The sequence below is a fragment of the Sminthopsis crassicaudata genome, chromosome 1 (assembly GCF_048593235.1).
Source record: "Sminthopsis crassicaudata isolate SCR6 chromosome 1, ASM4859323v1, whole genome shotgun sequence".
Classification (NCBI taxonomy): domain Eukaryota; kingdom Metazoa; phylum Chordata; class Mammalia; order Dasyuromorphia; family Dasyuridae; genus Sminthopsis; species Sminthopsis crassicaudata.
In genome coordinates, this window is record NC_133617.1 from 471,479,863 (window position 1) to 471,507,689 (window position 27,827).

At 36.5% G+C, this 27,827-nt stretch overlaps 1 protein-coding gene across 4 annotated transcripts in view; it reads left to right on the forward strand.

Annotated features, from left to right (window-relative positions):
* EEF2K (eukaryotic elongation factor 2 kinase) overlaps window positions 1–27,827 on the forward strand; it is a 73,766-nt gene that overhangs the window by 38,608 nt on the left and 7,331 nt on the right. For 3 of the 4 annotated variants that reach the window (XM_074281026.1, XM_074281025.1, XM_074281027.1), the window contains exons 4-16: window positions 9–69; window positions 1,348–1,385; window positions 2,585–2,756; window positions 3,444–3,593; window positions 4,598–4,730; window positions 5,395–5,522; window positions 6,283–6,481; window positions 7,936–8,003; window positions 10,432–10,509; window positions 12,699–12,764; window positions 14,045–14,179; window positions 14,442–14,630; window positions 20,121–20,245. In XM_074281026.1, the coding sequence (XP_074137127.1) occupies window positions 9–69; window positions 1,348–1,385; window positions 2,585–2,756; window positions 3,444–3,593; window positions 4,598–4,730; window positions 5,395–5,522; window positions 6,283–6,481; window positions 7,936–8,003; window positions 10,432–10,509; window positions 12,699–12,764; window positions 14,045–14,179; window positions 14,442–14,630; window positions 20,121–20,245 (1,542 nt within the window). The remainder of the gene's footprint in view (window positions 1–8; window positions 70–1,347; window positions 1,386–2,584; window positions 2,757–3,443; window positions 3,594–4,597; window positions 4,731–5,394; window positions 5,523–6,282; window positions 6,482–7,935; window positions 8,004–10,431; window positions 10,510–12,698; window positions 12,765–14,044; window positions 14,180–14,441; window positions 14,631–20,120; window positions 20,246–27,827) is intronic. The other variant, XM_074281028.1, reaches the window with a different exon arrangement.

A 27,827-nucleotide genomic window follows, 5' to 3' on the forward strand; every position in this document is an offset into this window, starting at 1 on the left:
GTTCACAGGTACAATGCAGTCACTGGGGAATGGGTTGAAGATGAAGTTTTAATCAAAATGGCATCACAGGTAAGAGCTGTCAAGAGTATTTCTTTATGTATTGAACAATTGCACATGTTTAACCTATATCAGATAGCTTGTTGTCTTGGGGAGGTCATCATGTTTTCCTCTTCAATAAGGAGCCTTCTCAAGCCTGGACCTATATATGTATATTGGTTTATATATATATATATGCATATATATATATATGTATATATATATATATATATATATATATATATATATATATATATATATATATATATATATATACACACATATATATTGGTTTAATTTTGGAGAAGCCTGACCTCAAAAAAAAAAAAATTCTGAAACTCTCTCTCTCTCTCTTGAAGTCCTGGGAAGAATCTCTTAAGTTAGATTTGAATCATATTGAGGGTCTCTCCAAATGTGTGATATAGAAAAGTACTTATTGTACATCATAAATTTGTCGTGGAACAGCTATTTATTGGATAATCTTTTTTATGTATTTTCTTACTTAACACTTAAATACAAAATAGAAAAAAAATTGCAGAACATGAGAGGATTCAAAATATGTAACAATTTCTATTTCAAAAAAGCATATATAAAAATATAAACATATTGTATTCAAGAAGTGTCCATTTTTTCTTTGTTTTATTGTAGGTTTTCTAACTTTATTCTTTTGTTCCCCTTTCTTCCCTCTGTGTCCCCCAAGTTAAGCAAGGATATACTTGATTTGTCCTCTGTTTCTCTGAAAATGAATAACATTGTCCTTCTTAAGTCCAGGTCTTTCCATATTCTTCTAAATTCACCAACTCAGCATTTCCTAAGCCACAGCAGTATTCCAACCTTATACTATCTAGTTGTTTTGAATAGGCTAAAAGAGTGTTAATTAACATATGATGTATATTTGGATTAGAATCTTTTTTAAACTTTGACTTTGAAATCAATAATTACTATCCCTCCTTTTTTTTTCTAACAAATTCTGTTCCTGATTATTATTGTGTTTGTATATATCTCTTGTTTCTTATCCTTACTAACCCTTCTACTTGACTTCTACCCCAGTTTACCTTACTATTACTTGACCTCCCCCACAAGGATCCCTCCCTTATTTTCTCCCCCCATCCTTTCCTCCCTCCTTATCCCATTCCCATCAATCTGGATGGTCTTTAACCCTTGAAGGAGACAAAATTGACTCAAGTTGGGTAGGGTTGTGCAATCTTGGGAGAGTCTCTTTGATGGGGGGTGGGCACAGATCTCTGGCATGGTACATGATGGTGGTTACGCACACAATTAATGATGACTCGCTTTCTGTTTTGTCTGCAGCCTTTTGGACGTGGAGCAATGCGGGAGTGTTTCAGAACGTAAGTGGTTCAAACCAGATGCTCTGCAGTCAGACCAAAGTTTGTCCCTTCTTTCACTTTACCCTAAAGGGCCCTACTATGTGTTGGTATCCCAGATTTCTTTCCAGTTGATGAAGACATAAGGGCAAAAGGTCCAGCTAGCCAGACGTCTTTCAGATTGGAGTTCCTTAGTAGAACTTAATCTGGTTGGGAATGAGAATGAGGAGTGGGGAGAGGGAGCAGAGCTTGGGGATATTACTCTGGTCTTAGACTTTGTCACTTTTGGAGATGAGGTAGATGGGGTTTGCTGTTTTCTTCAAAATGCTTTATAACTCCTTCCTGTCCTGTCTTTATAATTTTCTTTTATTTTATTCCCCTGTACAAATTCTACAATCCATCTGCATTAGTCCATTTGTACTCCTCAAATATAGTACTCTGTCCTTTGCCTTTGTATTCCATGTTCCCCTTGAGTGGAATGGCCTATTTTCTCACCTTTTTCTTGATTTGCCCTGATTTCCTTTAAAATTCAACTAAAATCCCATTTTCTGTAAAAATTCTCACCCCACCCCCTTTCCCAAGTCACTTTGAAATTTCCTTCCATCTATTCTTCACATGTCATATATACATCAAGTTATTTACATGTTATTTCCTCCATAGAATGTAAACTCCTAGGGAATGGGAACAATGTTTATTACCTTTCTTATCTCTTCCACTGAAATTTTTATTGCCTTTCTTATCTCTCCTTTAAAATGCAAGCTCTTTGCGGCAACTTTGTTGCCTTTGTATCTGTTGGCAGAATTTAGGTCACTGCTCAGTCCACAGTTTTTAATAGGTGCTTAGTTGACCCCTAAAAGTCTGGGAGACCTTAGTTCCTGAGGACAGGGGGATGAACCTTAGGCAGAATTTGCCAGCCCCACAGGTAGCTCCATAGGAAGAACGGAAGTGGAATTACCTAATCAGTTGCCTGTGCAAGGGGGACTGAGCAAAAGGGAGGTCATCAATTGGGAATTTAGTTCTGAAAAAGGAAACACTACCCCTCTCCTTTTGCTCCTAGTAGGAGGCCCCCAAGTCCACACCATTTGACTTTGAAAATGCAGCCAGCAAGCTGGGCTGCTGAGGTTCGTCAGTGAAAGGGATTAGGAAATGGTCCCTTACAAAGCCATGGATTCAGCTAAGCCCTGGGGCTCCTGGACACTTCCTTGTCTGTTATTCTTCCTCAGGAAAAAGCTGTCTAATTTCTTGCACACTCAACACTGGAAAGGTGCTTCCAACTACGTGGCAAAGAGGTACATTGAGCCCGTGAACAGAGACGTATACTTTGAGGATGTGCGCCTGCAAATGGAGGCCAAACTCTGGGGAGAGGAATATAACCGGCACAAACCCCCCAAGCAGGTGTGCTAGCTCCCCCCAAGCCACCGCCTCCAGTTCTGGGCTAATGAAGAGACTGAAGAATGGGAGGGAATAGGAGTGGGGAGATGGTAAAGAACAGGAGTAATAGAGGGTAAGGCAGAAGGAAGCAAGCAGGTATTCATTAAGCACCTATTATGTGACTTGTAATAAAAAGCACTCTGCACCAAATATCTGATCCTTACCACTGTTATGGGAGGTAGATGCTATTACTATTCTCATCTTATAGTTGAGGAAACTGAGACAGGTTTAGTGACTTGGCTAGCTTCACATATCTAACAAGTGTCTGAGGCTGGATTTGAATTCAGGGAGTTAAACAGAAGTAGGAATATGTTGTAATAAAAACTTTTTTATTTTTCAAAATACATGCAAAGATAGTTTTCAACATTCACCCTTGCAAAACCTAGTGTTCCAAATTTTTCTCCTTCCCTCCCCTAGACAGCCAGTAATCCAGTATAGATTAAATACGTGCAATTATTCTAAACATATTCCACATAGTAAAAATAAATTGAATCTAATATTCATTTGTTTATGGAGAAAGGGAGGCCCCAGAGATGCTGAGCTCATATTTCATCTCAGTGGTGAAGCCAAAACTTGAGAACACAGACCTAGCTCTGACAGATGGGAAGAGGGAAAAATGCTGATTGGCCTCCTTTCTCCACCCTCTGCCAGGTGGATATTATGCAGATGTGCATCATTGAGTTGAAAGATCGAGCAGACAAGCCCCTTTTTCACCTGGAACACTATATTGAGGGCAAATACATCAAATATAATTCCAATTCGGGATTTGTCCGGGATGACAACATTCGCCTAACCCCACAGGTGAGACCAAAACACGTGGTTTGTCCTCCAGGCTCTGGGGTTTCCTTTAAATATTGTTTCTCCAAGTTGACATTTGACCAGGCATTGTCAGATTTTCCACTGAGGATGGTGTTGTGTTTTGAACCCAGTTATTAAGCCTGAGCTTTCTTACTCATATAATCCATGTTTATTTGTTCTAATGAAACTAAACTACTCTGATACTAACTCATTTTTCCAAGTGAATGAATAGAATCCTCCCAGGGCACTCTTATATGAGATTTCTCATCTAATCATTTTCAATGTAGTCCCTTTGTTCTCCATTTATATTCTTTGACAAGCCATCAGGTTCCTCCAAAGAAGCTCATTAAAGTTGGTGAATCCAACCCCAAAATTCAGGGAGAGACCTTTATAGATTAGATATATCAGCAACTGTTATTACATTAAATGGGGCTATTTTAGATGAACCATTCTGCCAAGAGCAGAGCCAGAGGAAATGTCAGAAATGTGCCCCAGACAGTATTTATTTTTATGTGTCTTTTTTTTCCTATGCTGTGTGAGAGATGGGAAAGAGGGAGAATCTAAGCTACGAAGTGAGGGAAAGAGGGGAACAGGGTAGGGGAGGGATAGAACCAGCCAGCACCTCTGCCTTCTCAGAGATACAGGAAGCCCCCAACTTGCCCCTTCATCCCTGTCTTCCCCTCCATAGCATTAGCATAGGAAGAACAATAGCCAGAATCCTGGCACACAGTTCTCCTGCCAAGCTCTCGGCTCTGGGATTTTTGGTGTGTGTATGTATGCAGAAGAATTATTTTATTGTTTTTAAAATGTTTGTTTACAGATAGTTTTGTATGTATGTATGTATATATATATATATATATATATATATATATATATATATATATATATATATATATATATATATATATGAATGGAAAAAAAAAAAGTGCCTGAATGGAAAAAAAAAAAGTGCCCTAGAGCCAAACTGCTCCTTATCTTTTGGGTTGAATTCTTGTCCACTCCCCCAGGCCTTCAGCCACTTCACCTTTGAACGTTCTGGCCATCAACTGATTGTGGTGGACATTCAGGGAGTGGGGGATCTCTACACTGACCCACAGATCCATACAGAGACGGGCTCAGACTTTGGAGACGGCAATCTAGGTAAGTCAGGAAATTGCGCAAATTCCCACCAAACTTGAAGACTGTGTCCTGGGTTTGTTGCAAGAATCATAGAATGTGAGAGTGGGACTTTTTAGCACAATTCTTTCATTTTATAGACAATAAAACTAAGGCCAGCAGGTAAACATGCATGGTTCATTCTATTTAAATCCAGGCCAGACCTCACTTCAGACTCTTCTTCCTCCATTATATCCTTATTTATAATAATGGTTAAATTTTATATATTGAGTCATTAGGTCATTTTTATATAAAATTATTTATATAAAATAAACTTCATATATTGAATCATTAGGTAGATGGGGCTAACATGGCTGAACACGAGAACTAGACAGTCTGTGTCTTAGAATCACAAAGAGCCAGAGTGAGACTACAGGACACTAAATTGTCCTGTCCTTCAGAGGAGCAAAGATAACATGGATGTTATTTTTCAGTTCTTGAGAGAGAGAGGAAGTGTCCAGGCCAAATTGGTTAGAGAGGGCTGATATATAGCAGAAGGGTTCACCCTCTGCCTCAGGACCCGCTCCCAGTTGGGTCTTTTATATCCCCATGGTTCGTTGAAAAGAGGGAGAAGGGGGTAAGGAATGATCAGGCAGTTGTCTCTGATTTTTCTCTGTGGGAATCATGACTGTGGGCTTTCTGCTCTTAGGTGTACGGGGTATGGCCTTGTTCTTCCACTCTCACGCCTGCAACCGGATTTGCAAGAGCATGGGTCTTACTCCCTTTGATCTCTCACCAAAGGAGAAGGATGCTGTTAATCAGAACACCAAATTGTTGGTAGGTGCCTTCCATTCCACGATTTAGGACGTTGTCAGATTGCCAAGCCTGTGTCACAAACCTGAGGCCCCCCTGGATGCTGTTACAAACTCACATTCTCTATTCTTGACCAGTTTTTGGCTGGAGGTCTTATGGACTCGGAATGATAGGTATTGATCATGGAGGAGAGAGTATGTCTGGGGTGTGTTCATGTTATATGTTTATAATAGGCATAGGGTGATCTGGTTAACTGGAGAATTTCATCTGATCTAATGTCTCTCTTAATATTATTTATAAATATTATATAAAATTGGATCACTTGCCATCTGGGGAGGAGTTGGGGGAAGAGGGGAAAATTTGGAACACAAGGTTTTGCAAGGGTCAGTGTTGAAAAATTATCTATGCATATGTTTTGAAAATAAAAAACTTTAATAAGAGTAAGTAAATAAATATTATATAGACTAGGTAAGGTTGGAGAATTTTGTTAACATTCTGTTAGGATAATAAAGGTGATATACCTCTTTTTCTGAATAAGACATACTGGGGCTATGGTGGTTGAAAAGTATTTGCTATGAAACTCCAAGGAACACACAGAAAATTAATTTGGGGTCTTTTCTAGAAGCCAGGAATAAATTGATTTTAGATTTGTCATTTGTATCCAGTAACAGGGAACAAAGAGAGATATCAACTGATAGGGAGTTTAGTGGTATAGGGGAAAGACCTTGAGGGTATTTCCAATTTTGTATGTGATATTTATTTTCTTCTTGACATTCTTGCCAAGCAATCAGCCCAGACCCTTGTGCGGGGCACAGAGGAAAAGTGTGGCAGTCCAAGGGTGAGGACCTTCTCAGGGAGCCGTCCACCACTGCTTTCCCGTCTTTCAGAGAACTCTGGAGATGAAAATATGAGCGACATGACATTTGATTCCCTCCCTTCCTCTCCTTCATTTACACCACACAGCCAGAGAATAGACCATCTCCGTAAGTCTCACTTCTGACTCTGCCTGTGTTTTGGGGGTTGCTAGGCAATGAGGATGGTTTGGATATGAAGTGCCCAGGACTGTTCTAAATGAATCATGAAGATTTTGTTTAATTATTATGTGATCAAATATTTTTAAACTCCTATGAATAAGAATAAGGCTAGATATGATATGATAATAATAAAAGCTGGTATCTATAGTGTTTTAAGATTTGCAAAAAAAATTTATATTCAAGATCCCAAAAGTGTAAGCTAGTATAGTTTAAAACCACAATAAAAATTTTGGAATGCCCTGAACAGTATCTCATTTGAGCTTGCAAAAACCTTGGTGCTGCTATAATTCCCATTTTACATATAGGGAAGCTGAAGTCAAAAGAAAATTAAATGATTCTGTGATCTTCTAAAACTTAATTTGAATTCCCCATGTTGGAATGTTAAAGCAATTTTATTTTTGTCCTGTTTTCAAGATAAGATTCAGATATTGGCTAGTCATTACTGACTATGAAACATTCTTTAGCTGTTATGTCCCATTTATTTACCCTTTTGCAGATAATGAGTTTTCTGTTCTCTGATATTTTCTTTTTTATACTCCTTCAGTGTCTAAAGACTTGGGAGATGGAATGCTTTGGGGAGATAATAAGAACTGTGATTTCAATGGAGTAAGAACTGGTGTGAAAATTAGTGGAGTCCCTAATGAAGATTGCCATCTCCTCTATAACTTAGTTTTAGTGAATTGCTTGAAACACTAAGAGGATGAATGACTCCACAGCTCACTTATATCAGAGGCAGCACTGGAAGCCGGGTCTCTCTGACTCTAAAGCCAGTCCTTTCTCTACTACACCAAACTCCCTTTCATTTTCAATCTTAATCTGTTAAGAATCATTATGGTTTAAAAATTCTTTGGAATCCAAAACAATCCCAATAGACTTTGGATAGAAAATGCCATCTCTATTCAGAAAAAGAACTATGGAAACTGAATGTAAATTAACACGTTACGTTCACTTCTTTTTTCTGTTTTTTTTTTTTTTTTTTGTTTTGTTTTTAATCTCTCCCATGGTTTTTCCCATTTATTCTGATTTTTCTCTCCCAATATGATTTATAAATTAAAATTATTTTAGGATACTACTATCATTATTAAAAATAAATAAATAAATTTACTAGGCATGGTAAATAAATGAATGAAGATAAATAAATACAAATTCTTTGGGAGAATCTGTAGGAAGCTTAATTTCAGTTACTTGTCATTGGAAAGACCCCTGGGCTTTTTCTATATAACTTGAAGATGAAATCCTTCTAATTTTTCTCCTTTTATAATTCCCATGAGAGCAACAGAAATTCTCTTCTCTATTTGTATATCTATATTTGTATTTGTATATATCACTTATCACAGTGTTTTGCCCATAGAAAACACATAATAAATGCTTTTTCACTCATTCATTCACTCTTCCCTTTTTAGACTGGCCACAATTCAGTGAGGTTGATAACCTGGGACACAAAGATCATGAACACCTGGATAACCGTCGAGTGAGTATGACCACTTGGCAAACAACTAAGTGAATCAAGAACCAGATTATAACTCTTCAGATGCAAAATTGGTCAGCCTAGGTCTCCAAACTGAGCCTGAAAAGTCAGTTTTTAATATAAATGTTCCATTAATGTATATGTATATTTGACTTTCTTTGTCTGTGTGTGGTGGAGGGGGACAGGGATCATAAATGTCAGAAAGGGAGGTGGCTCACCTCAAATTCTTACAGAAATGGTGAAGGAAGGATTTTTATTGTTCTTTTATTTTCCTGTAAGGCAGATTTATTATATTCTGTATATAGCCAGGAAGGGAGAATTAAGCTATTAGAAAAGGGCTACGGATCTGAATTGGTAATATGCTTCAAATTAATAGCAGTTTTTTTTAACATATAAGATTCATACATGGTTATTCAGTTATTGTTTAACAATTTTCTTTTTTAATTTGTTTGATAATTTTCTTTTTTTTTTCAAATTTATAATAGCTTTTTATTTTTCAAAATGCATGCAAAGGTAGTTTTCAACATTCACCATTGCAAAACCTTGTGTTCCAAATTTTTCTCCCTCCTTCCCGACCTCCTACCTCCTGTAGATAGCAGGTAATCCATTATGGGTTAAACATGTACAATCCTTCTAGACATATTTTAACAGGAAAAATCAGATCAAAAGGGGAAAAAATGAGAAAGAAAACAAATGGCAATTAAAAGAGTGAAAATGCCATGCTGTGATCCCAGTCATCAGTATGACTGTACAGTAACAATTGGAGTACATGGAGTTATCAAGCATACCTACATACATAGTCCATAATATACACAGACCCATACAAAACACATAGGATGTTAGGATGGAGGTAATTAACTTTTCTTTTCAGATCTATATTCTTTCTTTCCCACCTCCTATCTTCCCATCCTTCCCCAATTGAGAAAGAAAAAATAAATACATGAAATCCCATTACAAAATGTAGTCAAGCTATATCAATAACTAAATTAACAGAAATCATATGAATATATCAATAGATACAGAAAAAGCATTTGACAAAATACATCTATTTCTATGAAAAACAATAGAGAGCCTAGGAATAAGTGGAATTTCCCTTAAAATGATAAGTAGCATCTATCTAAAACCATCAGCAGACATCATATGTAATGGGGATAAACTAGAAGCATTCTCAGTAAGATTAGGGGTAAAACAAGGTTGCCCACTATCACCATTACTATTCAATATTGTATTAGAAATGTTCGATTTATCAGTAAGAGAAGAAAAAGAAATTGAAGGAATTAGGGTAGATAATGAGGAAATAGAATTATCACTCTTTGCAGATTTTGTGATGATATCATAAATGCATGTGATAGAATTCTTAGAGAATCCTAGAGAATCAACTGAAAAACTACTAGAAACAATTAACAGCTTTAGCAAAGTTGCAGGATATAAAATCAATCCACGTAAATCATCAGTATTTCTGTCATCAAGGGGAGGAGGATGGGGGAACCGGAGGGGAAAAAATTTGGAACACAAAGTTTTGCAAGGGTGAATGTTGAAAACTATCTCTGCATGTATTTTGAAAGTAAAAAGCTGTTATTAAAACAATTTTTAAAAACATTCCTTAGAAATAGAAATAGAAGGTTTTTATACCATGTAGGAGCTATACCCAGTTTCTTTAAGATAACCAACCATAATCTCTCACCTCTGTAAAACTGACCAATTACATGATTTTTGTTTTGTTTTTTGTTCTAAATTTATAAAAATGAATTGCTTTGTCAATTCAGGGTCTTCTAGAGGATAGAGGCAGGACCATTTGTTTATTTGTTGTCTTTTATTATTTATTATCACGTTGCATGTCCCTATTATAATATAAATGGCATCTTAGGCAGAGGAAAAAAATATGAAGTAAAACAAATTCCTACACAGACCATATCAAAAAATAGATATGTTTTAATGTGTATTCTAAGTCTGTCACTTCTATCTTAGGAAGTGGGTAATATGTTTCATCATGAGACCTCTGTATTTGTGATTGGTCATTGTGTTCAAAATTCATTGTCTTTATAATGTTGCTGTTATGATATAAATTATTCTTATTCATTTTCACTCCACTCTGTATCAGTTCATATGAGTCCTCCCAGGTTTCTCTGACACATAGTATAAAGTTGAAAATGAACACATTGCCAGGGCTTCCATATTTTTTTTTCTCAACTCTTTCTGTATCATATGACTTGGATAAAGGTAAGAAAGAATCTTTTGTATCCTTTCTACTTGCCTTGGTTTCTTGATCTGTAAAATGGGCAAAAACACCCTTATTGGATAAAGGTGTTACAAATTCCTTGAATAAAGCAAGAGGAGACATGTAATGCTAAACCTGCTCAAAGCTCTTGGGTACTTCCTGGATTTCCATTCTGTGATTCCCACGAGCATTGGTGCTACCCTGTCTCCACAGGATTCTGAGAATGGTGGGGACAGTGGATACCCAAGTGAAAAGAGGAATGAACTGGAAGACATAGATGCTCGAGACAGGGTAAGGAAGCTTGTTGGGGGGTGGAATTATAAATCCCCTGTTGCCACATGGATTGATATTTCTTTCCTATCCTATGGACAGATAGGAATCGGTAACTGTTCTCAGAAGTTTTTCCATTTCCTAAAAGATTGGGTAACTCTATTGATGTGCCTTTCTTAACCTAGAAACTTTCCCCCTTTGGAAGAAACAACATGAACAAATGGAGGATATTCCCCCTTTTTAAAAAAAAAAAAAAAAAATGAGATGTCTCCTTTTAAAGATGGGATGTCCAAAAACAAAAAAAACAAAAACAAAAAAAATAGATAAAAATAAATAAATAAAAATAAAGATGGGATGTCTCCATCATTAATCAGAGCCTCCCTGGACAAGTACTCCTCTCACCAAGCACTAACCCCCTTCTCTCATAATTATAATTTTCTATTAAGCTCATTTTGGGTAGAGACTAGGAAAGGCACCATTTATTTGAGAGTTAGTTCTCTGGCCCATTCCCTTCTGAAATCTATTGCTGACTCAAGTTAAGATACCCGGGAGTCTATGATTTGTGTTTGAAGCATGAGGTCTGAGAAGATGGAGAAGCAGCAGGAAAATAACAAGTTTGAGGGAGAGGAAAACAAACTGCCATTCCATCAGTACACCTCAAGCCAAGCTTTTTAACTTATAAAAATGGCTTTGACAGTAGTCTCTGAGATTCTCTTCTGGCCGTAAGAATATGAGGTTTGAGTCCCAGGAATGAATAAGAATCTGGGAGAAAAAGTAGGAAGTGTGTGTGTGTGTATGTCTCAATAAAAGTTGTTGATATCCGGCCCCTTTATTTTCTAACATCTTTATTGCTTTCTCTTTTGTCAGGAAATTAAAAAGAGTGAGATCTTATGGAGGGGGGGGAGATGTTTTTGTCCCATGTAAAAGTCAAATTTTATGTTGCAACTAGAGAACAGACTATAGAAACTAGAAATCACTTATCTTTAGGCCTCAGTTTCCACTTGTAAAATGAAGAAACTGTATTACTCTTTCTTTTACTTTAATATATTTTGAATTTAAACACCACTTAAAACTAACATCTCCAAATACATTGATATTATTTTTTAATTTTTTTCATTTATTAAATATTTATTTTTCTTTCTTTCCCATTTCCCCCAACTTCACTAAAAAAAGAAAAAAACAAACTCATAACAAATATAAAATCAAACAAAACAAATTCTTGCCTTGGCCATGTCCAAAAATATGTCTCATTCTGTATATTTTGTCATTCACCTCTCCATCAAGAGGGAGGTAGCCTTTTTCATTGTTCTATAGTCCTTTGGCATTATGGTTGATCATTGAATTGATCAGAGTCCTCAAATCTTTAAAAATTGTTGCTTTACATGCGTATATGTATGTGTGTGCGCACATGTATACATGTATGTGTATATCTAAGTATGTGTACTTATATACCTGTGTTTACATATGCACACACATACATACATAGATGTGAAATACACATACATACATATATGTGAAATTTGGGTTTTTTTGAACCTGGACTAGATAATAAGCTCAGCGGTCTAGAGCTAGAAGAGGGACCTTAGAGGTCTCTATACCCTTTCTTTTGCAGTTGAGCCCACCCAGAATCAGACAGCAAGTTGCAGTGGAGTCATGGAGTCAAGAAGACTTAGCTTCCTGAGTTCAAATCTGTCCTCAGACGCTTAAACATTGGTCAGATCACTTAACCATGTCTGCCTCAGTTTCCTCATCTGTAAAATGAGCTGGAGAAGGAAAAGGCAGTCCCCTCCAGATCGAATAGGCAAGCCTAGGTAGGCTCTACTAGCTTCTCATTACAACTCCAAAGGCATCTTGGTGACTGGGCTTTGTCCACAAATGGCTGCCATCTTGAAAGCAGTATCATTAGGAGAGCCTGGCTTCCAAGATCTGACCTTGGAATTATGAATGTGAGTTAAAACAATAACAGAATGTCCGCCCTGGATCAAGTAATAAATGTCATTTACCCAGAGGTCATTCAGAAAAAGAACCAGCTAATCTGGTTTCTTTGGGGGATGGAAAGAACTAAAAGGCATGGCTTTTGGCTCCTATAAATAAGCTTCAGTCATGGATGGTTTATCCATTTCTCGGTCAAGGTAAACATTGAGGGTGGGAGGTAGGTGGAAGAGAAGAAATAAAAAGTTTGAATCATCTAAAGCTTTGTCTTTATCTAGGCCCATTCAAATGGCAACCGGAAACAGTATGAATCTGATGAAGATAGTCTGGGCAGTTATGGAAGGGTAAATAACATTATTTCTTCATAAGGCATTGCTTTTTGTCCTGTGTGTAAAAGTGCTTTGTAAAATGGAAGCTGCTAAATGTCAGCTGTGGTTATCCACTGGCTATTCCCGTTCACATAACTGGCATTCTCTGATTTACAGGGGCATCTCTCAGTCCATTTTTTTTCCCCCCATAGGTTCTTTTTCTTGATGAAAGGATATTGTAATAAGTATTTATTGAGACGATATGCATGCAGAGAAGGTTCTGTGAAGGATGCAAATAGTGAAATCTTTGCTGTCTTCAAGGAGGATAAAGTCTAGTTGGGGAGATTAGATATATGAAAAGATAACAGTATTGGACACTAAATACTTAAGAACTATGGGAGCTCAGAGGAGTTAAAGATGGTTTCCAACTTTGGTAGAAAAAGGAGGAGAGGTAGATTTTGAGGAATGGGTAGTGAGGATAATCCAGATGGGGAAAATATTGTGAACAAAGGCATCTTTGAGAGGTAGTAAATAGACCAGTGGAGAGTTTGTGTAGGAGAATAGTGAAAAATAAACTTCATCTTCCATAAGTTATATTTTTAAATCTGCAGGGATCCCATCCTGAGATTTAAATTTCCTAAGTTGCTTTCTACTTTTTGCACCTAACCCAACTTAGTGGGCTGGCTCTATTCTAAAACTTGGCCTCTCCAATTTGTTGGCTTAAATCATAAACCCCATTTTTCTTTCAAGTCTATCTTGTTTTTTGTTTGTTTGTTTTTTTTAACCACTAGGCCAACAGTGGCCAAAAAATGGGATTAATTTCAATTGAACCCATTACCTTGAAGACAGATTTGACAATTTTGTTGTTTTATTGCTATTGCCTTTATGGTAGTAGTTTATTTATTATTTTTAAAACAGGAATACAAGAGGAATTGACTGAAAGTCAACAGTGATTATAGAATTGAGAAAACTTAGTTGTTTTTTTTGGAGCTGCTCCCTGATTGGTCCTTGTCCCAAATCTTTTTATACAGTGGCTGCTTTCAGGATTGCCAGGTGTTTTTGTCAGTTGCTAAAATGTTCCATCTTTTTCCATGTCAGCTATAGTGGCTGGTTAAAGGTGATTAGAAATGGAGTGGTGTAAGTCTGCAACAGCCCTAAGTGCTTGCCTTTTCCTAATACTAACCCCAGAGTGTTTGTACAGCAGTGTCTTCTGTGCTGAGTATTCACCAGTGGGATGAAGGTGAAATGCATTAACTCCCTAAGCATCTCTCCTCTTTCAAAGGTAAATGTTGTATTATTACATTCTCTTCTTCTAGGTCAGTGTGGAGAAATGGAATCTCTATAACTCTGCCAGGCTTCACCTCCAGCGGCCATCCTGTGTTGCTGTGGAAATGCAGAGACTTAATGATCTGGACCTTGAAAAGAAAATCGGGAAGTCCATTTTGGGGAAGGTATTGGTGATGTGCATTTGAGAGAAAAGGAAAAAAAAGGGGGAAAAAGTCTTTTGCATCACACCAAAGGGAATTTGCCCATCCAGCACTTCTCTGATCATAAATAATTTCTCTAAAGACTCACACCGCTCCTTTGCTAATCATTTCCTCTTGCAGGTCGCCTTCTACGTGCTCTCTTGGTAGACATGAGTTGCCTTATTAGATGCAGCTGTCAAGCTGCCTCCTCAGGCCCTTTGAATTGACATTGTGGTCTCTGTGGCAGGTTCACCTGGCTATGGTGCGTTACCATGAAGGGGGACGCTTTTGTGAGAAGGACCAGCCCTGGGATCAAGAGTCTGCTGTCTTCCATCTGGAGCATGCAGCAGATCTGGGGGAGCTGGAGGCCATTGTGGGGCTCGGGCTCATGTACTCCCAGCTCCCCCACCACATCCTGGCTGATGTCTCCTTACAGGTAAGAAGGCCAGGACCAAGCGGATGATTCCTGAATGTTGCTGTGAAAACAGTCCCATTGGATTATGGGTGGCAGGGTCACGTCTATGAATGTCTTCTTCGTTGATTATTTTTGGAGATTCAGTCTCCCTGTTTGACCTAGACTGAGAATACCCCAGTCATTCTTCAGCCCAATCCCACCGATTAATAGCATGGTTGCTTTGACCTGTTTTACTTTCATCCTGGGCTAATTTAGCCCTTTTTAGGCATCCCAAGTATTGTTTTTCTCTCCCTTTCTCCCCTTCCAGGGACTCACTATATTAGTGCCAAAGATAGTATATATACCTGATTGACTTTTCTCACAGCATCTCAGACCTCTAGAGCTCAAGAGACTCACTAGCTTCAACTCCCTCCAGGTATGGCAGGGTTCATAGGAGGTCATGTACAGCCATACTAGGCCTGAATATTGATAAGACAATTTCTGATAGGAAATAACAGCAGCAGCAATAATGATAATAGATAACAATTATATAGCACTTGAAGATTTGCAAAATGCATTATCTCACAACCACACTGTACAATCCAAATGAAGTGGTCCTTATTTTATACATAACGAAACTGAGGTTAAAAAGCTATGACTTGAGGGGCAGCTAGGTGGAGCAGTGGATAGAGCACCAGCCTTGAATTCAAGAGGACGGGAGTTCAAATCTGGTCACAGACACTTAACACTTCCTGGCTGTGTGACCCTGGGCAAGTCACTTAACCCCAATTGCCGCAGGGGGCAAAGACTGTGATTTTGTAAAGCCACAAATATTTTTTAAATTTTCATTACTTCTATTTATTTCATTAAATATTTCCTAATTATGTGCAAAAACCCCACAACTTTTAATACCCTTTTAAAAAAAATTTTGAGTTCTAAATCCTTTTCCTCCCTTCTACCCCTTCCTCTTCTTTGAGACAATTTTCTATTGATTCTACATATGAAGAATGCAAAACATATTTCCCTATTAACCCCATTATGAAAGAACACAATAAAAATAAAGTAAAAAGGTATGTTTCACTCTACATTCAGAGTTCCAGCAATTTTCTTTCAGGGGATAGATAGCATTTTTCACACAAGGTCTTTTAGAATTGTCTTAGATTATTGTATTGATCAGACTAGCTCAGTCTTTCACAGTTCATCCTTTTTACTATATTGTTATTGGATATAGTACTCTCTTGGTTCTGTTCATGTCACTTTATATCAGTTCATATAAGTGTTTGCAGATTTTTCTGAAACCATCCTGCTCATCCTTTCTTAAAGCATAATAGTATTCCATCACAATTACATACCAAAATATATTCGGGCATTCCTTCAATTTCCAATTCTTTGCCAACACAAAAAGAGCTACTATAATTAATTACCTTTATTCAAATAGGTACGTTTCCCTTTTCTTTGTTCTCTTTGAGATACGCTTACTGGATCAAAGCATATGGACAGTTTTATAGTTCTTTAGGTTAGTTCCAAATTGTTCCTCAGAGTAGTTGGATCCTTTTTGTAGTGTCAAGGAACTGGAAATTGAGTGGATGACCATCAGTTGGGGAATGGCTGGATAAGTTATGCTAAATAAATGTAATAGAATATTGCTGTTCTGTAAGAAATGAAGAGCAGGCTAATTTCAGAAAAGCCTAGAAAGACTTATATGAACTGATGCTAAGTTCATATAAGAAGTGGGAAGAACCAAGAGAAAACTGTACACAGCAACAAGAAAAAATTGTCATGATCAACTATGATAGACTTGGCTTTTTTTCAACAGTGAGATGATTCAAAGCAATTCCAATACACTTTTGATGGAAAATGTCATTTGCAGAACAATTAAAAATAGAATTGTGTTTCACTGCTTTATGTTAGTTGCCTAAATTATTTTTTAAAAAATTCATTAAGATATTATTCTATCAAAGTCAATAACATTTTTGGCCAGCATTATATAGTTTCAGAATCAAGCCAGTCTTTAATTTAGACTGGGTACCCTATCTCTTCTCCATAGTTAGTCTTATCCATTATTAGGATAGCTTCCTCATTGAAGATCATGAAGTAACCGACTTATCCCTGCTTCAATTTATTTTTTTGATAATCAGTTCATTGACTCACATGTCTTATTTTTTCCCTTGAAATAGATTTGATCAAGTTGTCAGCTCTCATTTGGATTTTGGGAAATCTTTTATTTAATTCTTTTCCAGGTCGATAGTTGTTGAACTTTCTCTTATTTTGGTTGTATCTCCCCTTTCTCAGCCTGAATTGACTACTCTGTATAATTAGTCTTTGTTAAATTAAACTCAGAAAAAAAGGTTATTCTGGTTGCAAAAAAAAAAAGAAAGAAAGAAAGAAAAAAAAAAAAAAGGAAAGAAAATGCCATTTAAATCCAAAGAGAAAACTATAGAGACTAAACATGGACCAAAACATAGTATTTTCACCTTTTTATTATTGTTGTTGGTTTGCTTGCTTGTTGGTATTTTTTTTTACTTCCCTGTGTTTTTTTCCCCTTTTGATCTAATACAGCTATAAAGCATAATAAATATGAAAATATGATTAAAAGAATTGCACATATTTAGCCAAAAAAAAAAAAAAAAAAAAGGGATGGTTGGATCAGTTAACTCCACCAACAATGCATTAGAGTCCCCAATTTCCCACATCCAGCATTTTTCTTTTCTTTTTTTTTCCTATCATGTTAGCTAACCTGATAGGTGTGAGATGGTACCTCAGACTTATTTTAATTTTTCACTTATTTAGTAGTGATTTAGAGCATTTTTTTCATTATAGATAACTAATTTCTTCTTCTAAAAACTTTCTATTCACATACTTTGCCCATTTATCAGCTGAGGAATTAAAACCACAATTGTTTAAATGTCAAAGGCAGGATCTGAAGGCAGTTTTCTCCTAACTTTTGAGTAGTGCAACACACTCTCAGCCTGGGGACATGGAAGATGATTGAATGGGAGGGACTGTTTCTCCTCTGGGATTAGGTGTGTTAAAAACCAAAAAAAAGTAATAATCACCACTGTTGGTCTTGCTTCTCAGAAGCCTTTTGCATTGTGCAGCATGCCTGAAAATTTCTTGATTTGCCTAGGGAAAGTATAGTTTTTATTGACTAAAAATGTGTTGCCAGGGAAGCCAAAAGTAGAGTTGTAAGGAAAAACCTAACTAGTTGATGCATCACCAGGTAAGATTTCTGAAGACCAATATGTCTTGGCATACTGATTGGGGAAACACAATATACTGTGGTTTGCCTGAAAAATAACTGTGGCGTTCATCCAGACAACATCCTAATGAACACATAGGAAAAAAATGAATACAATTTCCAATCTCCCTTACTACTAGTAAGTGCCTTATGAATCAATAAATCATCAAGCATTTATTAAGTATTTATTATGTGCCACACATTGAGGATTCAGAGGAAGGGAAAAAGGCAAGAACAAACCCTGTCTTTAAGGTGCTTATATTATAATAGAGATACAACACATATGTGAATCAGTATATACAAGATAAATGCAGAATCCAGAGAAAGAACTATGGAGATTGAATGTGGAGCAAAGTATAGTACTTTCATCTTTTTTATTTGTTTCTCATTGTTTTTTCCCTTTGCTTTGATTTTTCTTTCACAACATGACAAATATGGAAATATGCTTAAAAGGATTGCATATATTTAATCCTATATTAGATTGCTTGCTATCTTGGAAAGGAAGGAGGAAGAAAAATTGGGAATACAAAGTCCTACAAAAATGAATTTTGAAAACTATTTTTACATGTATTTGGAAAAATAAAGTACTGTTGAGGATAAAAAATAATAAATGCAGAGTAGCTGGAAGGTAGCTTTAGAAGGAAAGTAGGAGGATTTATATCTTGTGTTTCTCTCCATGAAGTCATGGAGATTGCCTGGCTTCTGAAGCACTGCATGTAGTTAAATCCTTTTGGCAGAGGAGCTCTGAGTGAGAAAGAGGGATGACAGCTTTGGCAGCATGAGATCATCATTTTGTCAGCCAAGGTCGGATGCTGGGTGTGGAAAATCACTGTTAATTCTGTTTGTGCTGAGGGAAGTCTGATCACTTGAATTTGACAAGTTTCTTCTCAAATATACTCCTCCATTTTCACACCTTATCTTCACATTCTTCTCTTTTTTGTCTTAGTAACAGGCTGAGATTGCCATGCTCCCTGCCTAATAGAATCACCAAAATAGACATATCACAAGAAGAGGGGTCCTGCTCTTCCAGATATGTATCCATAATAGCTTTAGCAAGGAAATTATCATCAGTGTTCATCATTGCACATTGGAGATCATAATATCATAAATTTATATAAAGAAAGAGTTCTTAGAAGCCATGAAGCATATACTCTTTCATTTTATAAATGAAAAAACTGAGGCTTATAAAAATAAATAGTTTACTCAGAGCCACATAGCTAGCAAGTTCCTGAGACAAGATTCAAATTCAAGTCTTTCCTACTCCCAAGTCCAATGCTTAGAATGACTAATAATGTTTATGGAATTTAGTTTTTTAAAAAAGTTTGATCTGTAAGATTCACAGATGTTTGTTTCTTTTTTTTTCTTTTTTGGGGGGGAGTGGGGGGAAAAGGAAAATTTTATTTTTAAAAAAAATTTTGAAGATAGCTTTTGTTCCTTGTGACTCAAAGTTTTCTCCCTCCACCCCTTCCCTAGACAGCAAAATCCAACATAGGTTAAAAATGTGCAGTTCTTCTAAATATTTCCACATTTATCATGTTGCACAAGAAAAATCAGATCAAAAAGGGGAAAAATCAAACAACAAAAAAGGTAAAAATACTGTGCTTCAATCCATATTCAGACTTCACAGACCTTTCTCTGGGTGTAGGTGGCTCTTTCCATCACAAATCTATTGGAATTGGCCTGAATCACTTCATTGTGAGAAAGAGCCAAGTCCATCAGAATTGACCATTGTATAGTCTTCTTGTTGCCATGCATAATGATCTCCTGGTCCTGCTCATTTCACTTAGCTTCAGTTCATATAAGTCTCTCCAGACCTCTCTGAAATCATCCTGCTGGTCGTTTCCTATAGCACAATAATGTTCCATAACATTCATATACCATAACTTATTAAGCCATTCTCTAGTTGATGGGCATCCACTTTCCAGTTCCTTGTCACCACAAAGAGGGCTGCCAGAAACATTTTTGCACATGTGGGTCCTTTTCCTTTTTATGATCTCTTTGGGATACAGAACCGGAGAGAAACTGCTGTATCAAAGTATATGCAGTTTTATAGCCCTTTGGGCATAGTTCCAAATTGTTCTCCAGGATGGTTGGATCAGTTCACAACTCCACCAGTAACATACAGTTTTCCTACATCCTCTCCAACATTTATCATTTTCTTTTCCTGTCATCTTAACTGATCTGGGAAGTTTAAGTGATATCAGAAGTTTCATCTTAAAGCATGATAGATAGTGAGAAGGAAAGATCATAGAGATATACATACACATAAATTATATTTTGGGTGTGTTTAATAGGAGTCGGAGGAGAACAGAACAAAAGGATTTGATTACTTATTGAAGGCTGCAGAAGCAGGTGACCGTCATTCTATGATTCTTGTGGCAAGAGCCTATGACACAGGACTGAACCTCAGCTCTGACAGGTAATTACAACTTACATTTATTTTTCTGGTTACAAACCCTGCAATATAAACCTCATCCCCATTGAACTGAGAATTGAGAGACCTGGATTCTAGATCTGAATTTTCTCTGAGTTTAAAAAAAAAGAGAGAGAAAGAGAATTTTGCTTTGAAGTCAGTGGGATCTCCTGTTTGTGATAATGGAGCCTGGGATATATGTATGGTCACTAGGAATTAGTATTATGTTAAGGGGTCTCCTGAATTTGTCTTTTTGAGTTGTTACATTTTCCAAAAACACTGGACCCAGAGTATGCAGGTGATCTTGAAGATGTCAAGCACGAAGCCCCCACTGAACTAACATAATATGTTGTTTTCATCCCTAGATGCATTCCCTGTGTGTTTTGTGGAGTCAATACAGGTGCCAGTCAATCTGTACTAGCCTGAGAAACTCTTTGTGCAGCTAGGACCTCTATAGATAAGCAGACCATTCTATTTTCATAGGTTAGCAGTTCCCAAGGAAAAAGAATGAGGTTTTTGCCATACCTTGTTCCTTACCTTCAGGAGGAGTTGTCCTTTTATCCCACTTTACTGCACCTTTCCCCTTCATGTCCATTTAGAAGGAATTTCTGGTATCTCCTCTTTCCTTTGTTCTGCTGTTACAAAAATGCAAACTTCTGTATGGATTGTGGATTCTTTCAGTTCCACATGCATGTTCATTCCTCTTGTAATACACCTAGTTTTTATATAGCTCATACAGTTGTGATTGTTGACAGAACTTTATGCTGTTGTGCACCCATCAGCTGAGCAGATGTCCTAAAGTTATATTTGTAGTAATGGATGATGAATTTGCACTGATATATGTATTCTCTTTCCCTCAGAGATGTAAACACATACACATATACATAAACAGATATGTACATACAATTATACATTTATAATTCTTTTTATTGTAGCTATATATTCACAGACACTTTCACCATGGTATACTGAAGCCAGTTAATACTCAGTCTCAAAAGCCAGTGATTAAAATTTTAATTGTATTTATACCTTGGAAATCAGTAAAAGCTATAAATCAGGGCTTGATTTATTATTCTGTTAACTGTATAGATTTGAAAAAATGATTAAATGAATGTTACTAGTGCAGATTAAACTTAAAAGTGTATCATGGATATATTCCTTCCCCTTTTTACCTTTTTTCTCCACCCCCTCTTCTTGTTTTTTTAAAAAAATTTTATTTTCAGAAATATATGCATAGTTTTCAACATTTACCCTTGCAAAACCTTGTGTTCCAGATTTGTTTCTCTCTGTCTTCTCCTCACCCCCCCAGACAGCAAGTAGTTTAGTATATGTTAAACATGCGCATTTCTTTTATACATATTTCCATAACTAACATGCTGCACAAGAAAGATCAGAAAGGAAAAAAATGAGAAAGAAAACAAAATGCAAGCAAACAACAACAACAAAAAAAGTGAAAATACATGTTGTGTCTGGGTGCAGATGGCTCAAGAGACCATTGGAACTGGCATGAATCACCTCGCTGTTGAAAAGAGCTATGTCCATCAGAATGGTCCATCCTCTTTTTAAACATTTACTAACAGACAGTTACTGTCTACTACAAAATAACAAAATTTTAAAAACCTGAGCCATTAGGGAACGAAGCTGTAGTCTTAGCTCTTTCTTCTTGCTCTACTCCCTACTAAACTAAAGTAGGCAGGAAAGTTATAATATGGGTTCATTTAAATGCCTGAGAGAATGAATGAATTGGGAGATGAGAAACCTATTTTCATTAAAATATCTTAGAACTCAGATTAATACATTGACCAATCTTAACTCCAGAGAAATGATAGTGAAACAATGTAATATAAAAATCTTTTTTGGGGGAGAAGGGGATGAAGAGCAGTTGTGATTAAATGATTTGTCCAGAATCACACAGATACTAAGTGCCTAAGTTCACATTCTCCTTAATTTTAATTTTGGAACAACTCTAACCCTAACCCTCCTGACTCCAGACCCAGTGTCTGCTGTACCACCTAGCTGCCCCTATGATGCAATTTAAATGGAAAGAATCAACTGTATTTCCAGTAAAATGTGCTTAATTAAAATTACTTAATTATGTTGGATTCTGATCAACATGATGTATAGATGGGGTAATGTCTATAGTTAGTAGATTCTTTCATGGCCTCATTTATTTTGGCATCTTCACAGAAAGGTGTCCCCAGTTTTGGTAGATGAGTGGTAGACTGTTCAGATTAAGACCCATGCTTTCAGACATGTTAATTTATCTGATTTGTTTAACTGGGCTTCTTCGTTACAAGGACTAGTTCTCATTGGCAGGGAAAGCAGTGTAGGGGAACAACAATAATATGCTTTAAAGTCATCAGTTAAACTTTTAAAAAAGATATTTTCAAGTATGTGCCTTCAGGATCAGGTTTAAAAAAAGCAGAGAAAAGTCCAAAGTGTCCTTGATTCCAAATTCTTTATAGCGTACAGTGAGGACTTTAAGGCAGAACATTCCTGATAGGGAAGGTAAGTTTGAATGTGTTAAAACTTTTTTTTTTTTACTATTATCTTTTGTTTTTACATAATTTTCATTTCCATATATGCCTCTATCAAACCATCCCTTGTGACAAAGAATAAAAAGATTGAAAAAACAGTTCAACAAAACTAATTAATCCATCAACAGTCTTTTTCCCACTTAATAGTTATTTTATTTTTTCCAATAACATGTAAAGATAGTTTTCAACATTTACTTTTTTAAAATTTTGATTTCCAATTTTTTTCTTTTTCTTTCTTCCCTCCCAAGACAGCAAGACATTTGATATAGCTTATACTGGTACAAGCATGTTAAACATATTTCCACATTAGTCATATATCTTTAGTCATACATGTAATAGTCATTGCATATTTGCAATCTTCTCTACCAGTAGTCCTTCATGTCTTCAAAGTTTAATCCTTATAAAATTATACATTATTTTTGTTGTTCTTTTCACTTACATTGTTGCAGTCATTGTGTATCTTGTTTTACTGGTTTCATTTATTTCCTCTGAATTAATTCAGAAATGTTTTAGAAAGGTGGTCTCCATTTTTTAACTTGTTAATGTTAGGGGATGGCTGAGTTTTGGAAGTACAGGGTTATGTATGATAACTGGCATTTACTTAGCATCTACTATATATGAGTCAGGCACTGTACTAAGAGAATACCACAAATAAATAAATAAAAGGGTCCTTCCTTCCACATAGTTTGGAGGAGGAGACCATGCATATAACTATGTGCTAAGAAGATATGTTCAAGATAAAATGGAGAGTAGTTCTAAAATTAAAATTAAGGAGAATTGGAAAAACCTTAGAGAAGGTAGGAATTTATCTGAAACTTGAAGGAATCTAGGAGCAGAGATAAGGAGAGAGAACATTACTTCCAGGCTGGGAAACAAATAGCAAGTGAAAACATTTGTGTCTGGAGATAGAATGATATGCTAGCAAAGAGAACCTTAGAATTTTAGAGTCAAAAAGACTAGTCCAAAGTGCTCAAATTTGAGAGGGAGAAACAGAAAGGTAAAAATTACTTTCCCAAGATTACACGAATTAGAGTTGTAGCCCCTTTGTTCCGGTTTCCCACACTTGAGGGAAGGGGCGAAGAGTGGTTTATAAAGTAGTTGGAGCTCTTAATTAGCTCATAAACCACACTTGTAGGTGGGGGCTTTGATTTTGTATTTTTAAATGGTGAGGCAGACTTTCACTGGGAATCGAGCCAAGGGGACAACTGTTTTACCCTGCTGTTGGAGTGTAAGGCATTCTGGAAGCCCAGGAAAGCCACTCTGTCTGCCTAACACCTGGTTTTCCTCTTGTTTCTTCCAGAATGGTCTTGGCTAAATGCCTTTGGAGGCTAAAATTTCTCACACACTGAGGAAATCTTTAATTCAGTCAAGTAAGAGTAGACAGTCTTTTTCCTTTGCTAATTAGGATAAGGAATGGAATGGAGGAAATGAGATAGAAGTTGGGGCTTTTGCAGCTCCAGCTTAATTGTTCAACCTCTTTTCCCCAAAAGGCTCCATTAAAGCCCACAGAGGAGTAGAGGAGTAGAAATGTGGTTTCCTCTTCTACCAAACCTAGACTAATTGTTCCTACTACCCATTAGGAGAGACAATTGATCATTCAGATCTATCAGTAATTCAAGTTTTGTGCTAGGTATTTCCGAAATAAAAGCCAAAAAATCCCAGTGTCTCCTCCCAGGAAGCTTATATTCTATGGGAGAATATGTAATTCTGTACATAAAGTACAAAGTAATTAGTGAGGGAAGGCACTAGCAGTGTGAGATAAGAAAGGGCAATCTCTAAAACTGTTATGTCAGATTCAAAAAGAATGGGATTCCTCAGGATTACATATTGATATAGAAAACCACAAATTAATATTATATTCTGTTTCTATTTATTTTGTTAAGTACTTCTCAGTTACATTTTAATTTGATTCAGGCTACATTCTGTTTGACACCTCTGTTCTAGCAATTGACCTAAGAGGGTAGGGGGAAGGCTGGACAAAGGACAGAGAAGTCCATTTTGGCTCAATGGGTAATGTACGGGCGGGGGAGTAATGTGTAATGAATCTGACAAGACAGAATGGGACCAGGTTGTATGAAAGACTTTAAATGCCCAATAAAAAGGTTCAAATCTTGTTCCGGAGTCAGTAGGGAGGAAGAATGTGGAATCTATTGGAGAGGGAAGTGACCTGGTCAGATCTGTGCTTTATTCTTGGTGGTGGCTATGGGAGCAGTGGGAAGGAGTAGGATGGAAGATATGTAATGGAGCACAAAAGGAAGATTTGGCACCTGATTGCATAAATGCAACTTCAGATCCATCTGCATAATGATGAAAGCTACATCCATGGGAGCTGATGAGTTCACTGAGAGCAGAGAGAAAGAAATCAAAACAGAGCTTGGGGATCTATCCATAGTTGTGTGTTTAGTCATTTTTCAACCAGGTCCAAATCTCCATGACTCCATTTAGGATTTTTTTTTTTTTTTAAGCAGACATTGAAATGGTTCTCCTCTTCCTTCTCCACCTCATTTTACAGAAGAGGAAACTGAGGCAAATGGGGTTAAATGACTTGCCTCAGAGTCACACAGCAAGGAAGTGTCTGAGGCCAGATGTGAATTCAGTAAGATGAGTCTTCCTCATTCCAGACCTGGCACTCTCTTCACTTTACCTATTTACCCTCCTGTGCTCCATACATTACATACATTCTGTGTGTGTGTGTGTGTGTGTGTGTGTGTGTGTGTGTAATCACCAAGAGTAAGCACAGATCTGACCATGTCACTTCTCTTTCCAATAAATTCCATATACTGCCTCCCTATTGACTCTAGAACAAGAATTGAACCTTTCTATTGGGCATTTAAAGTCTTTCACAGCCTTATCCCATCCTGTCTTGTCAAATGAATTACACATTACTCCCCTGCCTGTACATTTTATTTACACATTTTTAAAATTTGCACACACACACACACACACACACACACCCCAGATCCAGCATAGGAGACTTAGAAGAAGTAATCAAATCAATACGAGGAGAGCCAAGTGATGTCATGAAAACCAGAGTAAAAAGAGTATTCAGCAGGAGAGGAGGCTTGGTAACTTGAGAGACAGCAGTTTCAGTGAGTAATGAGGTCAAATCCCAGATTGCAAAGGATTGATGAGTAGAGTAGAAAAAGGAGTAATACTGAGAAATACTCCAGTTCAATGAACAAGTCTCCATCTCAGTTTCTAGCAGAAAGGAGTGACTCCCCCTTGCTCTCTCTAAAAAATACCAGCCAATTTCCAAAGGAATCAAGGCAAATGGAGTACCAGAGGAATCAGGAGTCTTATATGCTAGAATAATAACAGCTATTCAACAACAAAATTATGTGATGATCAATTCTGATGGGCCAGTTCCAGTGGTCTTGCACCCAGATAGACTGTAGTCACTGAGTGGGGATCACATGTATTTTCACCTTTGTTGTTGTTGTTTGCTTGCATTTTGTTTTCTTTCTCATTTTTTTTTTTCCTTTTTGGATCTGATTTTTTTTTTTTTTTTTTTTTTTTTTTTTGTGCAGCATGTTAATTGTGGAAATATGTATAGAAGAATTGCACATGTTTAACATATACTGGATTACTTGGCCTAGGGGAGGGGGAAGGAGAAGGGAGAGAGAAACATTTGGAATACAAGGTTTTGCAAGGGTGAATGTTGAAAACTATGCATATGTTTTGAAAATAAAAAGCTTTAAAAATAAAAAATAACATAATAGTAGTTGATTTTCACTATAACATATCTTATAAGTAATCGTCCAATCTCTGCTTGAAGACTTCCAAGAAAGACAAAGTTTCCACTTTCTAAGGAAGCTTATGCCAGTTTTGAACAGCTGTAATTGTTAGGAAGTTTTTATTAATGCCACATGTAAGTCAGCTTCTTTACAAATTCCATCTATGGCTCCTGGTGCTGCCCTCTGAAGCAAAACTCAAACTAAGGATTAAACTCAAAATAGTTTAATCTCTTCTCCCCATGCCAGCCCTGCCAATACTTGTCAAGACAGCTATCATGTTCTCCCTTGAACATATTAAACATGCCTCATTCCTTCAGCTGATTCCTAGATCATATCCTCAAGGCTTTGACACAATCCTGGTTAACTACTTTTGGTCATTCTCTATTTTATCTTTCTTAAAGATAAAATTTTTTTTTAAATCATAGTGCTCAGAATGAAACACAATAATGCAGATGAGATTGAATAGGGGGAGAGTACAAGGACACTACTACATCCCTTATTCTGGAAGCTGTGCTCTCTTAATATATTCCAAATTGGCATTAGATTGTTTGATTTACTATATCACACTATTGACTTATATTAAGTTCAAAGTCCACTGAGACTTTTTTCCAGATCTTTTTCAGAATAGCTTCTCTGTCTCCAGCTCTCTATCTTGTACTTAGGAAGTTGATTTTGCCAATCCATGTGCAATATTTTACAATTCTCCATTTTGTATTCCGTCGCCTTAGGTTTGGCTGTAGCCTAGAGCTTCTTAAAACAAGGTACAAAGACCCTAGGAATCCCTGAGACCCTTTCAGTGGTCCACAATGTCAAAACTGTTTTCATAATAATACTAAGGTGATTTGCTGATAAAACACACTTTCCTTTCCTTTTCCAACTACATTATCTCTGTGAGCCCAGATTTTCTTTAAATACTTCAACCAAAATAATATACTCAAACAATTGAATGAAGCAGAAATGAGAATCACTTTTCTTCTACTAAGTAGACATTAGAGAGATTTGCTCCCCCCAAAAAGTAAAAATTGCTGCTCTTCTCATTAAATTTACTTGTTTTAGAAAATGGGAATAAAATATGTCACTTATGATAATATGTAACAAGTTTATTATATTTAAATATTTTTAAATTTTATTTTATTTTCTAATATATTAAATATACTATATAAAAAGATATACTATTAAAAAAAAAAGATAACCTATATAAACAAAAGGTGTTTGGAAAAGTTCTCAGAAATTTTAAGAGTGTAAAAAGAGCCTGAGACTAAAAAGTTTTAGAATTGTTTATCGAGTACCATTTTATCCTCTTGGATCTTGTTCCCA